Source organism: Corylus avellana, chromosome ca2 (genome assembly GCF_901000735.1).
Source record: "Corylus avellana chromosome ca2, CavTom2PMs-1.0".
NCBI classification, from domain to species: Eukaryota; Viridiplantae; Streptophyta; class Magnoliopsida; order Fagales; family Betulaceae; genus Corylus; species Corylus avellana.
In genome coordinates, this window is record NC_081542.1 from 32,557,684 (window position 1) to 32,574,022 (window position 16,339).

General features: G+C 42.3%; 1 protein-coding gene across 1 annotated transcript; it reads left to right on the forward strand.

The window, feature by feature from the left end:
- The first annotated feature begins 10,107 nt into the window (after positions 1-10,107).
- Positions 10,108-15,998, forward strand: LOC132169625 (alpha-glucosidase-like). Its single transcript, XM_059580630.1, is given in 5 exon segments — positions 10,108-10,115; positions 11,311-11,567; positions 12,231-12,461; positions 12,552-13,198; positions 14,927-15,998. Coding segments are annotated over 5 exon segments (2,034 nt in total). The 3' UTR covers positions 15,818-15,998.
- The last annotated feature ends 341 nt before the right edge of the window (positions 15,999-16,339 follow it).

A 16,339-nucleotide genomic window follows, 5' to 3' on the forward strand; every position in this document is an offset into this window, starting at 1 on the left:
CATGTGAAGGACGTACTGAAGCACGCCGAGCTTAATCCTCTGGAGATGGATTACAACGTCATCATGGTTGAGGAGAACCTGAGGCGATATGTATGGACCCCCGCACCTGCGAGGCTAGTAGAAGCTACTTCACCGAGAGTACCAGTTATCGAGGTGCCGAGAGGGCCGGCTACTAGGGCTGTCGAGTCTTCCAAAGGAAAGGGCAAGAGGAAAGCTGAAGATGTTCCTCTGAAGAAACACTCGGCGAGGCCACCAGTTAGTGCAAGAGTCTCACTGACGATTGCTGAGGAGCTTGAAGGTCCCAAAATCCACTCTCCAAAGAAGAGCAAGAAACGAGTAAAGACCACTGCGGGAAAGAATAAAAAGAAAATTAGGGCTGCCGAGGATAGCTCGCAGACAGCTGGGCTCGTTGCTGATCCTGCATCAAAAGGGGTCATAGCACACTCGGTCGATGTACATGAAAAGACGGGAAACGGGGGCGCCAACGATCCGAGTGCTCCTGAGCCTAAAGCAACTGCTCCCCACATCAGGGCATACTCCAATGTCCTTGGTGGGGTCAGGGAGTTCCTGAGTAGACAAGAGAAGTCGGCTCAGGATGCCCTTCTTGCACAACGGACCCCTCCAACTTCTTCTTCCATACCTACTAGAGCTGAAGTTTCAGCTTCTGAAACTCTAGAAGCCACCCCCCTTTCGGCCGTTCCTCGTCCCTCTATTCCAACCGAGGCCGTACAAATAAGTTCTTCTGACTCCGAGGAACAAGAACCCATAGAGGTTGCTGAAGTCTACGCCTTCCTAGTCTCCAAAACAACGCCTGTAGAACCCTTGGCGGTTATCAACCCAGGACAAACCGAAGGAGAGCCATCATCCCCACATCTTGAGGCTGACCGGACCGAGCCTTCGGTTGATGAAGTTACAAGCAGTAGGCCTGAGGTTTAAGAACTGGCCACTTCTGGTCCCTCAGTCCCTAAAGCTGCTGATCAAGTGCCAATTTTTACCGAGCCGACAGTCACCGAGCAAGCTTTTGTCGAAGGGTTGGTTGAAGTGTCCGAAGATGATGAGCAGATGGGCACAAAATTTGCAGCAGCTACTGATGGAATTGCTGAAGAAGAGCTCGGTTTCAGGTTTCCAGTTGGTGGTGAATCATCACACCTTGGAGAGTCGTCCCAACCTGGTAAAGATAAACCACCAAGTGTAATCCCGAAGACTCCCTCTGAAACACCAATGAATGTTTTCATGGAGAACCTTGCCGGGTCCTCTAGAGCAACCGATTCCTCAGCAGAGCGCACACCTGACCCAATCTTTTGGACTATTGGGGAGCCTCTCTCTCGGCTAGGTGACAAATGGCTCGACAATCCTTTCGCTCTATTGACCAGTGCGATCCCACCCACTAATCCAGTGGACATAAGTGCTCAATTCCCCAAGGAAGTGATGGAGCACATGCTGTACCATCAGCTTGAGGTAAATATATTCCCACCTACTTGATTTCTGATAGCAATATTTGTTCTAAAACTTTTTTCTATTTGCAGGGGTCAATGAACAGCATGAACTACTACCTTCATTTCAGAAGGTCTGCTGAGATTATGGCTCGGGAAACTGAGAAAATCAAGAAGAAGCTTGAGGAAGCTGAAGCCGAGATACAACGTCTAGAAGCTCAAAGTGTTGGAGCTATCTCTCAGTCTCAAAAGTTGGAGTTTGAGCTTGCTGTTGAACGAACAATGCATGCGAGTTTAAAAGCTGACTTCTCGACTCTTGAGGAGGGAGCAACTCGGCTTAAAAAGAGCTTTGATGAAATCTCGGCATTGGAGCCTGAAAGTACAAAGAAGAAGCTTGAAGATGCCGAGGCTGAGCTTCTCCTTGCCAAACAAAAGGTTACAGATTTGGAGGCTCGGTGCTCTCAAGCTCTTTCTCGGGTTCGGAAACAAGAAGTCCGGGGAATCACTGAGAGAGCCAGAAATAGGAAGCTACTAATTGATAATGCTGCCCTGGAGGACAAAGTTTCTCTTTTAAAGGAAAAACACACTGAGGCCGAACTTCAATGCCGAGCCTCTGAGTCTCGAACTAATCAAGTTTCTGAAGAGCTGGAAGTAGCTCAGAGATACTCGGCCATTCAGTGTACTAGAGCCGAAGTGGCTGAAGGGAAACTGAAAGCAATTGAAGAGTAGCTTCTGGCCTTAGAGAAAAGACGAAAGTCAGCCAAGAAGAAAACCAAAACTGCTGTCAAGAGGGCTGAGGGTCTTAAAGGAAAATTCCTGCGAGCTAAGGAGCAAGTGTTTAGATACAAGAACAAAGCTCGGGATTTCTACAAACAGCTCTCTTTCGCCTCCTGGGCCCGAGATTATGGTTGGGGCACAAGTTTTATCTTGGGTTTCGAAACCTTTCACAGCTGGTCGAAGAATCCTCCCGAGGGTGTCGACCTTAACACCATAAAACCCGAAGATGTTCCTCCCACAGAAGAGGCCATTTCGAAGATTGCCATACTTTGTAAAGAGCAGATGCCTGATTGCAAAGGTATCACAATGTTCGGCTTCGACCCATTCGCTCGGCGTCCGACTGGGGAATCCTCTGCTGCAGTTGAACGTCCTGGGGCTGAAAAATCTTCAACTGTTGATTCGGAAGAATCAATAACTGTGTCTGATGAAGAATGGGACCGTGCCTCCTCTTGATCTTCTTGATTTTCCGAATGTAAATATCAGAGATAACATATCTCTTTTTTGTATCTAATTATTTTAGCTTGTAAATGAACGAAATTTTCATAAAGAAAGAAATTTTTGTTCTTTTTGCTAATATAAACCTTGCACACCGATAGATCTCAGCAACTTCACGCAAACATATTTCACGCAAACATACTATGTATACCCCCCCGATTCCCATAGTTTATAAATGCAATTTATACTGGTGGGAATCTTAACGAGGCGTAAAAACTTGAACCGAGTGTAAAACTTGAATTAAAATCATAGCATGCCGTATGTTTGACCGAGAATGCGCTGCTTTGTGAATAAATCATGTTTAAGCATGATAACTGTAAATTTTGCTTGAGGAAAGTGCTTGGTATGAAGGCTTAATACTCGGTGGGTGCTGTAGTTGTAAGGATGCTTATGAACTTCATCATCGGGAAAGCGCCTTAGTGATGTTTACCGAAATACGTTCAGGAACTTCTCTAGCTATATTTCTCCGACATAGAACCTTTGAGTAAAGGTTAAGTTTGGAAAGCGCTTTGTTCAGCTATATCTCCGAACTCTTCCTTGGGAAAGCGCCTTAGTGACGTTTCGCCGAGTTACGCTCGGGAATTCTCAGGCTATGTTTCGCCGAAAGGGAACCTTTGAGCAAAAGGTTAAGTTTGGAAAGCGCTTTGTTCAGCTATATTTCCAAACTCTTCCTCGGGAAAGCAACTTAGCGATATCTCACCGAACTGGGTTCGGGAAACTCTCTAGCTATATTTCGCCGAAGGGTTGGAAAGTGTTATAAATACTTTTCCAAAAGGTGACTCTTGAAGAAGCGCTTAGTTCACCTATATTTTCCTAGTGTAGAATAGAGAGTTTTTATTGGATGCTGAGCTTGGCATGTTTTTGGCATGCTCGGATGTTTGGCATGCTTATGCTCTTCTTCCTCGGGAAAGCGCCTTAGCGACATTTGATCGAGCGAAACTCGGTAAATTCTCCGACTATGTTTCACCGAGGTAGAACCTTTTAGAGTAAAGGTTTACGTTTGCTTAGTGAAAGTGCCTTGATAAGAACATATAGAGTGACGCTCGAGAATTCTATGGCCGTATTTCACTGAAGGGTTAGAGGGTGTTATCAACACCTTTCTAAAAACCTTTAATCCGAAAGCATGGTCTACTACAAACTTAAGATTTCTGCATGACTATAACCTCAGAGGATCCTTTATTAATACGCATTGATTAAGTAAGGAAAGAGTACAACAAAAGTGATTCTCTGAGGCTTATAATTCTATACAAAATACTTCTTAAGATGTTTAGCATTCCACGGTCGTTGGAGTTGTTTTCCTTCGGAGTTTGTAAGATGGTAGGCTCTTGCTTTGCCACATTTGATAACTTGGTATGGTCCTTCCCAATTTGGTGCGAGCTTTCCCTCGGTTGCATCTTTGGTTGCCAGAGTGACTTTTTTCAAAACCAAATCTCCAACTTGGAAACTGTAATGCTTTACCCGTCGGTTGAAATACCGAGCTACTCTCTGCTGATACGCTGCCATTGTGATCTGGGCCTGATCTTGTTTCTCTTGCAGCAAGTCCAAATGTAGTTTCAAACCTTCGCTGTTGAGATTGGGGTTGAATGTATCCACTCGGAAACTCCTTGATCCTACCTCGGCAGGGATGACAGCCTCGGTTCCGTAGGCTAAGGCGAAAGGAGTTTCCTCAGTCGGAGTCCTTCTGGTTGTGCGGTATGCCCATAGAACTTTGGGAAGATTTTCTGCCCATCCCCCTTTATGCTGATCGAGCCTCTTCTTCAGAATCTTGAATATGGTTTTGTTAGTCGCTTCTACTTGTCCATTTGCTTGAGGATGTCCTGGGGATGAAAAGTATTGCCGAACATGAAGTCCGGCACACCAATCTCGAAAGGACTCACAGTCAAACTGCTTACCATTGTCCGTGACAAAGGCATGGGGAATCCCATATCAACAAATGACACTTTTCCAAAGAAATTTCTCGATGTTCTTTGCAGTAATATTCACCAGAGCTTCAGCCTTTGCCCATTTGGTGAAATAATCAACAGCGACCACAACGAACCGAACTCCCCCTTTTCCTGTAGGTAATGGCCCTACTATATCCACCCCCCATTATGAAAATGGCCATGGCGAGGAAACCGAGCTAAGTTCTTCAGGAGGTTGCTTGATAACGTTGGCAAAGCGCTGACAACTGTCACAAGTTTTGACCATGTTTATGGAGTCCTGGTTCATACTCGGCCAAAAGAATCCTGCTCTTACCGCTTTGTGTGCCAAAATGCGGGCTTCCGAGTGACTGCCACTGATTCCTTCATGAATCTCCCGAAGGATATAATCACCCTCTTCTTTAGAAACGCATTTAAGGAGAGGTAACATAAAACCTCGTTTAAAAAGAGCTCCATTGACCAGGGTGAACTGAGTAGCCTTTCGTTTCAACTGCACCGCTTTCCTCTTGTCTCCTGGCAGAATTTCCTTTTTCGAGATAACTAATAATTTCTCCAGCCCAAGAAGGCATGACTTCGATAGTTAAAATACAAACCTTCTCAACGATGGAAGGTTGTTGTTGAATTTGTATTATCTGATCGGAATCCCCCAACTCATTCTCAGTTGAAGAGCCTAAACGGGCTAGATGGTCTACCTTCTCATTCTCTTATCTTGGGATTTTGACAATGCAAAACTTTTTAAAAGATTTTTGCATACCTTGAATTTTGGTCAAGTAGAGCTTCATCTTGCTGCCCTTAGCCTCAAATTCGTCGCAAATGTGACCGACAATAACCTGAGAATCACTCCGCACCTCTACAAACTCTGCCTCAAGCACTCAGGCTAAACCAAGTCCAGCTATTACAGCTTCATACTCGGCTTCATTGTTAGTAGTTTTAAATTCTAATCTTAATGAACTCTTCAACTCTCTTCCGTCTGGCGTGATAATTACGACCCCCGCTCCACCGTTTTGCTTGGTAGATGAACCATCTACATAAATTACCCATGTCCTTTCTTTCGGCCAATCCTCCTGGTCTTGAATGTTGGTGAATTCTACCACAAAGTTTGCTAAAGCTTGACCTTTAACAGCATTATGTGAGACAAAGTGAATATCGAATTCACTAATTTCGATTGCCAAGTTGACTAATCGACTAGACAAATCCAATTTTCGAAGTACTTTCTTCAATGATACTCGGTCAAAACATTGATTGTATGAGCTTGGAAGTATGGTCGGAGCTTCCTGGAAGCAATTACCAGGGCGAAAGCAAGTTTCTCCATCTGTACGTATCTCTCCTCGGCCCCATGTAACGCTCGGCTAATAAAGTAAACCGGCTTCTGAACACCCTCTTCTTCGCGAATCAAGGCTACACTGACCGCAGTTGGAGATACGGCTAAGTATAAATATAATACTTCTCCAGGAATAGCTCGGCTGAGAAGAGGTGGACTGACCAGGTACCTCTTAAGTTGCTCGAATGCCTGCTTGCATTCTTTAGACCATTCGAAAGCTTTGCGTAAAATCTTAAAAAATGGGAGACAATTATCTGTAGACCGAGAGATGAACCTATTTAAAGCTGCGATTCTTGCTGTCAATTGTTGAACTTGCTTCACATTTTTTGGAGATTGCATATCCAACACCGCCTGGATCTTCTCTGGATTGGCCTCAATCCCTCGGCTAGACACCATATAACCGAGGAACTTCCCAGATGAAACTCCAAATGCACATTTGGTGGGATTAAGCTTCATCTTGAAACGCTTCAATGTCCTGAAGGCTTCCTGCAAATCTGTCACATGATCTATCCGCAGCTTGCTCTTGACTAGCATATCATCAACATAAACTTCCATGTTCTTCCCGATCTGCTCTTGAAACATCTTGTTTACCAACCTCTGGTAAGTTGCACCGACATTTTTCAAACCGAACGGCATGACTTTGTAGCAGTATAACGCTCGGTCGGTGGTGAAGGTTGTTTTTTCTTGATCAGATGGATGCATGAAAATTTGATTATAGTCCGAGAAGGCTTCCATGAAGCTCAGCAACTCATACCCTGCTGTTGCATCAACCAAAGAGCTAATATGGGGTAATAGAAAACTATCCTTTGGGCAAGCCTTGTTAAGATAGGTAAAATCTACGTACATCCTCCACTTTCCAGAAGACTTCTTAACCATCACTACATTGGACTACCAATCAGGGTAATGCGTTTCTTCAATAAACTAGGCTTTCAGAAGTTTGTCCACCTCCTCGGGGATTGCCATGTTCCTGTCGGGAGCAAATTTCCTTCGCTTTTGCTTTACTGGTTTAACTTATGGATTAATGTTCAAGTGATGAACAATATCCTTGGGATCAATCCCTGGCATGTCTTCAGGAGACCATGCAAAAACTTCGAGGTTTTGCTGGAGAAACCGAACAAGGACCTCTTTAACCCTAGAAGTTAGCTGAGAACCAATCTTGACAACTTTTCCTTCAGCTATAGATACATCAATTAGTGGCTCAGTTGGCTCCTTTCTCAACTGCATCTTTCGCTCATCACCCAGACTGCCGATCATCAAAAGTGCTAACTTTGGGCATTTCTTAAAAGACATATGGTAACACCTTCTCGCAACAACTTGGTCTCCCTTAACTTCGCCGACTCCCTCAATGGTTGGGAACTTCACTTTCAAGTGATAGGTAGAAGTAACTGCTCTCAATTGATTCAAAGATGGACGACCGATGATCATGTTATAAGCTGATAGTCGGTCGATGACCAAAAAATCTACCATGATAGTGGATTGCCTGGGAGCGGTCCCTGCTGTAACTGGAAGAGCAATCAACCCAATGGGTTGGACACGCTCACCTACAAATCCTATCAATGGTGACAGGAAGGGTTTCAACTTCTCTTGGCCAATGCCCAATTGTTGAACAACTGTCCAATAAATAATATCAGCCGAGCTTCCATTGTCTATCAACACTCGGTGAACGGCATGGTTAGCCACCGTTAGAGTTATCACCAATGCATCATCATGTGGCATCGAGACTTCTTTCGCATCTTCCTCCGAAAATGTTAGAATACTCGGTTCTTGTTTCTGGATTTTGGAGGATTTTTCAAGCATTAGGATTTCTTCCATTTTTGCCTACTTGGCATAAGCCTTCCTCGCCGAGCTTGATTCTCCTCCACTAGCAAGGCCTCCCGAGATGGTACGAATCTCGCCAATAATAGTTTGGTTCTGGGGACTCTACTGCTGATTATGCGAAACCCTCGGTTCCTCATGCCTCTGCCTTTGATTGCGTGATCAATCATTATTCTGTCCCGAATGCTGACCCTGACCATCCTGGACGCTCTTCCCCTTGCCATTTTCTTCAGTTAGGAAATTCAGCAACTTTCCATTCCTCAGAAATTTTTCAATCTCGAACCGAAGACTGATACAATCCTCGGTTTGATGCCCATGATCATTATGATACTCACAAAACTTCCGAGTGTTACGGTTCTGGGGAGGAGACTTCATCCTTCCTGGCCATCGGAAGCTCGGATCCTTCTTAACTTGCATGAACACCTTATAAACAGTTGTATTCAGGGGTGTCCATCCCACATATTGTTGATGCTGATTTAGCCGAGGAGGTAGATCGACCCTTCTTTCCAGAATCTTAGGATTTTGGCGATCCTACTTTTTCTTCTCGACAAAGACCCTCGGTTTCTTCAGACCTGGATCAGTAGCAGGTTTGTTCTCAGCAGCTTTAGATTTCAGCAACGCTGAGATAGTCCCTTCCTGGTTGATGAACTCCTCTGCCTTGCTGTTGAACTATCGCAAAAGTTCTTGTTTTTGGCCTTTTGGACAACTCGGCCATCAGAGGCCCTTCAGTCTGTATTCCGTGCATCAATGCTGAGAGAATGGTTTGCTCGTCAGTACTTTCCACTGCCAGCTTCTCCCGATTGAACCGCAACAAATAATCCTTCAAGGACTCGTTCTTCCCTTGCACTAGGGATAATAGATATGCTAGATTCTTCTTTCTTCTTCGAATGACAAGAAATTGTCCTAAGAACTGCTGCCCAAGATAATCAAAATTATCAACAGATTTAGGACTCAGACTTCCAAACCATTCTTTGGCAACTCCCCTTAGAGTTAACGGGAAGGCTCGGCAAGCAATTTCGTCAGGAGTTTCATGAAGGATGATGTGAGCTCGGAAGCTTTCCATGTGGTCGGAAGGATCTCCACTTCCGTCATATTCGCCGATCCGAGAAACCTTAAGACTACTAGGCATTGGAAACCTCATCACCCAATCAGTAAAAGGTAAATTGGTATGTTGCATGAGATCCTCGGTGGCGGACCAATTTTCCCCATTTTCGATTAAGAAAACCATCTTTTCAAACTTCTCCTAGAGATCTTTAACGTCTTTATGCACGACAGCCTCCACAGGCTTGTCAAGATGTGACCGAGCATGACGAGAATGGCTACACTGGGAACGACTATGGTGGGTTTTGGCGTGACTAGACTCGCCATGGTGTGACCTACCACCAAGCTGTGAACTCTTGGTGTGCTCTTGTCGGTGAGTGTTTGCTTTGGTCTGAACAGTATGAGGATTTCCTCGTATTGAACTTCCAGCGTCTTGTTGGGTTGATTGATGCCGAGCTGATGATGGTGGTTCCCTGAAGGACTCCTCACGTCTTCTCTTTTGTGCCGAATCTTCTCTAAGAGGTAGCCTAGAGATGATCTCTTCATTCTGCTTTCTCATGGCCTCAACAGATTCGGCTATTCGCTTCATGAAATCCACCATAATGGCTATTTGGGGATTTGGATCGTGTGAGGTTCCGGGTACATCTGGTTGGATGACTGTGATAAGATGTGGAGATGTGCTGGCATGTGGGGGTGTGTTCACCATATCGGAATATATGAGATTAGTAAGAACCGATAAAAAATCGTTTCCCACAGATGGCGCCAAACTGTTGAAGCAGTTTTCCGAATGATGATGTGGGAAAGGGCCCTGTGTAACCGAGGGATCAACCGAGGGTTATAACTGAATAATCAACAAAGAAAAAGGAATCAAAGCTGCCGGTGTTGTCCGGCCGGTGGAAGCTCCGATGCCTAAGTTAGTTGCAGTGTTTAAGAGAAAAATGAACTCGGAAACTAAGGATTAGAGAAAAGATAAGCAAGGTATTCAGTTTTGGAGGGTAAAAAGAAGTTACTGAAATAGTGAGAGGGGACCCCCCTTTTATAGGCATCAGACTGTACCTGTTCATCTAACACTGTGGACTTTTACCGAGGGTCCACGTGTCAACAATATATCGGAGAACATCAAATAGGATATTTATTCAAATATGTTTATTATTTCCTGAGGGTAACACTCGGTACCTGCCTCAGGCTCGGCTAACCGAGCCTACCGAGCCTGATAACCGAGTGTTGATAATATAATCTATATAAGCCTAAGTCTGCCGAACATGAGTTTATTTTGAACAGTAAAAAATGACCGAGTGTTTAGGGAATGGGCCGGTAAGTTCGCACTGGGCCCAACCTAGCCGAAATATGACCCAACACAAACCATAGTCACAGTTTAACTCAATCTTGACAAAAAACATAGCACAATTTTTTTTTTTTTTTTTCAAAAAATTTTTAACACAAAAAGACAATAAGAACAAAAATAAATAGACAAAGTGTTTTTCCATACCCCTAAACTTGAATTACACATTGCCCTCAGTGTGTAGTATAGAAATACATTACCGGAAGTAAGGAAATCTGAGTGTGAACAAGGCTAGGGCGTCCCACAAACTTAAACACCAAAACACCTATCAACAAAAACTAACAACAATATTTTTTTCACAGAAACAAAACATCAAAAGATCAATTGCTATTAGAAACAAAAACAAATAAAAAGAAATGCAATATAATGAAAAAGAAAAGAAAGAATTTGTGGAGTGAAGTGCAGAAAATAAACTGGAGGAGAAAACTTTATAGTGCTTCCCCCTGTCATGCGGATGTCCAACCAATCCCTTCCATCCATTCTTCTTCAAAACTTCATACCCCTTTGGAAGGATATTTTGCCATCTTATGTAGAATTTCTTACTTCGAAGGATCTTCTTAGGAAAGTGGTTCCTAGATTTGTGTGCTTGTGTGCACAAATCCTTGAATATCTTGACATAAGATGATTCTTTGAGACATTCAAGCGTTGGGCTCTTGATGTGTCTCAAGAGGGACATTGATCCAGGCAGGAGCTTCAGTATTTACTTCCATGTCACTGGGCAGATTAGGATCCTTTGGGGGCTCACTATTCTTATGGTGCTCAACTTGCTCAGGGTGCTTAACTTGCTCCTCTTTCTCTTCCTCCTCTTTGTTATCCACAATTTCCTCACTCTCAAGTGTGATGGTGACTTGGGCATGCTCATGATAAGAATTTTTGAAATCATCCTCATCAATCATGTAGTGCCTTTCAGCCAGCAGTTGACTTTTAAGCTCTTCTTCCTCTATTCTGTTGAAGTCAGCAACTTAATCTTACAATGCGTCAATTACAAGCAATAACATAATCTTACAATGCGTCAATTACAATGACTTTGAATAATCTTACAATGCGTCAATTACAAGCAGTAACATAATCTTGCAATGCATTTAATGCTATAAATTATAGTAACAATACATTAATACTTAAATATTATGAAACTTACACCATAAATCTTTAACTATGCTTACTAAGTTACTTACCCCACCCCTTCTACATGGACGTCCGATCACCGTCCCGTGATGGGAGAGTGGCGGCGGGGACCATCCACGGAGTTCTGCTTCTCAACAGCAATGGCATGGATGTCCTTTACAGCGGTGATAGGATAACGTACAAGGTGATTGGCGGGATTGTTGACCTCTACATTTTTGCTGGGCCGTCGCCGGAGATGGTGACGGAGCAATACACGGAGCTTATTGGTCGGCCTACCTCCATGCCGTACTGGTCCTTCGGTAAATTTTGTTTTGTTTTTGTGTTTTGTTTTTTTTTTTTTTTTTTTTCCAGTGTTTTTCATAATATGATTTATTATGATTTGAGCCTTTTGAATCAATGAGACTTGTTTGAGATTGCATTACTTTTAAAGCATATTTAAGATTGGGTTTGAGAAATAAAGTTTTTAAGTAAAAAAGTGAAGTTTTTGCCAAAAATGTGTTTTTGGCTATTTTTAGAATTTTTGGACTTTTAAAAGCACTTACTAAACGGATACTTTTTTCTTCAAACAAACTTTTTGAGTATTAAATGCACTTTTAGGCCTCTCAAACGTACACCCATACATGCCCTTAGTACGTAAAAAACTGTGCTAAATAAAAGCTGGCATATTTAGTGAGTTTTTCATTCATCTCTATCGTGATCGCTTAATGCTTTCAATGCTTCCTATGGTATCTGAATCCTTGGCTTGTAAATTGTGGTCCTACCCAAAAATAACCTTGAACATTTAAGTAAATTACCTGCAATAATTGTGACTCTCTGTTTTGTAATTTCCTATATCATTTACATTCTGTAAAAAAACAAATTTTATTATGGTATATAAACTTGAGTCCAGATTAAGACTTTATATGATGATAAATGGTTATAATAATGCTGACCCAGTTGGTGATTGTTGTCTATATGTGAAGGATTTCATCAGTGTCGATGGGGATACAAAAACGTTTATGATATTAATGCTGTGGTTACTGGCTATGCAAAAGCCCGTGTACCTCTTGAAGTTATGTGGACAGATATTGATTACATGGATGCTTATAAGGATTTTATTCTTGATCCCATCAACTTTCCCTTGCAGCAAATGAAAAAGTTTGTTCACTCTCTTCACAAACATGGTCAGAAATATGTGCTCATCGTGGATCCTGGTACATTGTACTAGACTTGTCATTGTTTTCTTGAGCTGAAACCTCTCTCTTTCTCTCTCTCAATTGATGTAACATTGTATTAGTTTACAGGTATCAGTGTGAATAAGTCCTATGGAGCCTACACTAGAGGGCTGCAAGCTGATGTCTTCATAAAACGTGATGGAGTCCCTTACTTGGGTGAAGTTTGGCCTGGCCCTGTCCACTTCCCTGACTTTTTGAATCCAGCCAGTGAAGCATATTGGGGTGATGAGATTAAAATCTTTCGAGATATGCTTCCCGTTGACGGTCTTTGGCTCGACATGAACGAGCTTTCCAACTTTAAGACTTCTTCTCCCACTCCAAATTCTTCTCTTGATAACCCTCCTTACAAAATTAATGATTCTGGAGCTTTGCGGCCCATTATTAATAAGACTCTAGCTGCATCATCCTTACACTTTGGTAACATTACAGAGTATAATGCCCATAACCTCTACGGACTCCTAGAAGCCAAAGTCACTAATGCAGCCTTAATCAAGGTGACTGGTAAAAGGCCATTTATACTTTCTAGGTCAACTTTTGTTGGTTCTGGCAAGTACACAACACACTGGACTGGAGATAACGCTGCCACATGGGATGATTTGGCATACACAATTCCAGCAATTTTGAACTTTGGGCTCTTTGGAATTCCAATGGTTGGGGCAGATATCTGTGGTTTTGCTGGAGATACAACTGAAGAACTCTGCGGGTGCTGGATTCAGGTACAAAAATGATACTCCTTCACAAAAACAAAGAGATAGACATTGTATCATTATGTTTGGTTTCTCTAGATGTTGATATGAGTATTTTACATTTCTTTAGTACTTGGAAGGAGTGTACTATGCCTTCTGACTTTGTGCAACCTTTTTCTTCTTCTTCTTCTTCTTCTTTTTTTTTTTTTTAATTTTTTTATTTATTTTTATTTTTATTTTTATTTTTTTATCTTTTGATATAAGTGTTTTAGATTTCTTTGCACATGAAAGTAGTCTATGCCTTCTGATTTTGTGAGACCTTTTTTTCCCCAAGTTTATTTCTTTATTTTGTGTTGCTTTGTTTTATTTAGGGGAAACTTTACAAAACTCTCTTAAGCTTCTACATGTTTTGTGACGTCCCACATTGCCTGGGTATGGAAAATATGATATGTTTATATGGAATTTACTCTCTCTAAATGGTATGAGGCCTTTTGGGTGTAAACCCAATAATAAAACCGTGCGGGCTTGGCCCAAAGCGAACAATATTATACTACTTGAAGCAGGGGTGTTACATATGGTATCAGAGCCACTTAGTAACGCCAGGTCATATGGTACTAGAGCATTACATGACGTGGACCTAATGAGGACGTCAGGAGTTTAAGAGGGGGAGTTTGTAACACCCCGGTCCCATATTGGGAAGATGAGAAAAAGCCCATATAGAGATAGTCATGGGTGCTAAGTCCCACATTGCCTAGTTACTAGGTGAAACTGGGCTTTATAATGAATTCTAGGGAAGCTCTAAATTGACTAGTCCTTTTGGAGTAATAGCGCAGATGTGGCTAGCGCTTTTCCTTGGGTCGTTACAAGTGGTATCAGAGCCACCTAGTAACGCCAGGTCATGTGGTACTAGAGCACTGCATGACGTGGACCTAACGAGGATGTCAGGAGTTTAAGAGGGGGAGTTTGTAACACCCCGATCCCATATTGGGAAGATGAGAAAAAGCCCACATAAAGTGGATGATTTATAGAGATAGTCATGGGTGCCAAGTCCCACATTGCCTAGTTACTAGGTGAAACTGGGCTTTATAATGAATTCTAGGAAAACTCTAAATTGACTAGTCCTTTTGGAGTAATAGCGCAGATGTGGCTAGTGTTTTTCCCTAGGTCGTTACAAGTGGTATCAGAGCCATAACCCAGCCTGAGATGAGGAGAGTGTGCATAAGCCAATGAGGGTCGCCAACGAGGACGTTGGGTCCTAAAAGGGGGTGATTGTGACGTCCCACATTGCCTGGGTATGGAAAATATGATATGTTTATATGAAATTTACTCTCTCTAAATGGTATGAGGCATTTTGGGGGTAAACCCAATAATAAAACCGTGCGGGCTTGGTCCAAAGCGGACAATATTATATCACTTGGAGCAGGGGTGTTAGATGTTTTGAAACTACGCTCTCGAAATTAAAAAAAACTCTCAATTTAGGGTATTGAACTTTCAATTTTTTGCAATATACCAATCCGTTAGAATTTTTCGTTAAATCTTGTCTCATTGCCCAAAATACTATTTTTTTGTTTTGTTTTTTATTTTATTTTATTTTTATTTTATGTCATTTTGTTTAAAAAAAGTTCAAAATCTTTACAAAGGCGCTGGGAAACAAAGTGATAATGAATGAAGCCTAAGTGCCTTTCTATACAGAATTAAGAAAAAGTGGTGCTTATTTTCTGATAAAACATCTAATATCAGTATTTGATCTAAGTCCAGCTAGGGGCCTTTTATCCCTTTGCAAGAGATCACTCGGCGAAGTCTACTATTCGTCAAGAACTCTATCTATGGGAATCAGTTGCTGCAACAGCTAGGAAGGTGTTGGGGCTTCGCTACCTGCTTCTTCCCTACTTTTACACATTAATGTATGAAGCAAACCAGAGAGGATCCCCCATTGCAAGGCCCCTTTTCTTCTCGTTCCCTCAAGATATCAACACTTATCAAATCAATACACAATTTTTGATTGGTAAAGGCGTAATGGTCTCACCGGTGTTGAAGTCGGGAGCAGTTTCAGTCGATGCCTACTTCCCTGCAGGAAACTGGTTTGACCTCTTTGACTACTCGAATTCATTGAGTGTTAAATCAGGCAAGAATATTCGGCTTGACACACCGCTTGATCATATAAACGTGCATGTTCGGGAAGGCAATATTTTGGCCTTGCAAGGGGAGGCAATGACAACACGAGCAGCTCGGAAGACTGCATTTCAACTCTTGGTGGTGGTGAGCAATAGTGGTGATAGTGTTGGAGAAGTTTTCTTGGATGATGGAGAGGAAGTTGAGATGGGAGGAAAGGGAGGGAGGTGGAGCTTAGTGAGATTTTCTGGTGGAAAAGAAGGGGGAAATGTATCAATTAGTTCAAAGGTTGTGAATGGGGAGTTTGCTTTGAGTTAAAAATGGATCATAAATAAAGTAACTTTTATAGGGTTGGAGAAGGCTAAGAGATTTCAGGAATATGAAGTAGAATTTAGAAAGAGAACAAACTTGAAGGGAAAATCAGTTATAAAGGCAAGCTTGGACAGCTCTGGGCAGTTTGTTACCGTTGAGGTCTCAAAACTGTGGCTACCTATTGGACATGATTTCAAGTTGGAGTTGAAGCTTCCAAGGCAGTGATCAGTGAAGTCTAAAATGCCAGAAAATTGTTGCAAGCAATAAATTGCCTACGAGCATTTGAATATTTTATTCCAATAAAAAACTGGCAATATGTATGTTTGTAAACAAGTTCAAATATGAATAACATTAACATGTTCTTAAGCCAAAAGAAAGATAAAGAAGGAGGAAAGCTCAGATAAAGTCTTTTTAAGTGTCAAGTGAGCTTTGATCTCCGTCAGAGTTGTTCAATACGAGCTTAATTAGAATAATAATGGAGAGGTGAGAAGTGCAAAGTCACTGGAACTGGGTCAAACAATTTCGCTTCGCATCTGACCAATTTGTTCGGCCTAGGGTTTTGGTCCTAGTTGTGAAAGTACAACCTCGAATCACTTCGTATCAACCGCCGACATGATTGCCTTGAAGTTCTGCACATGCTAGTAAATTTTCGGGCCAAATTATTTCCCTTCGCGTCTAACCATTTTGTTCGGCCTCGGGTTTCGGTCCTAGTTGTGAAAGTACAAACTTGTCCGTTCTGCCCGAAAT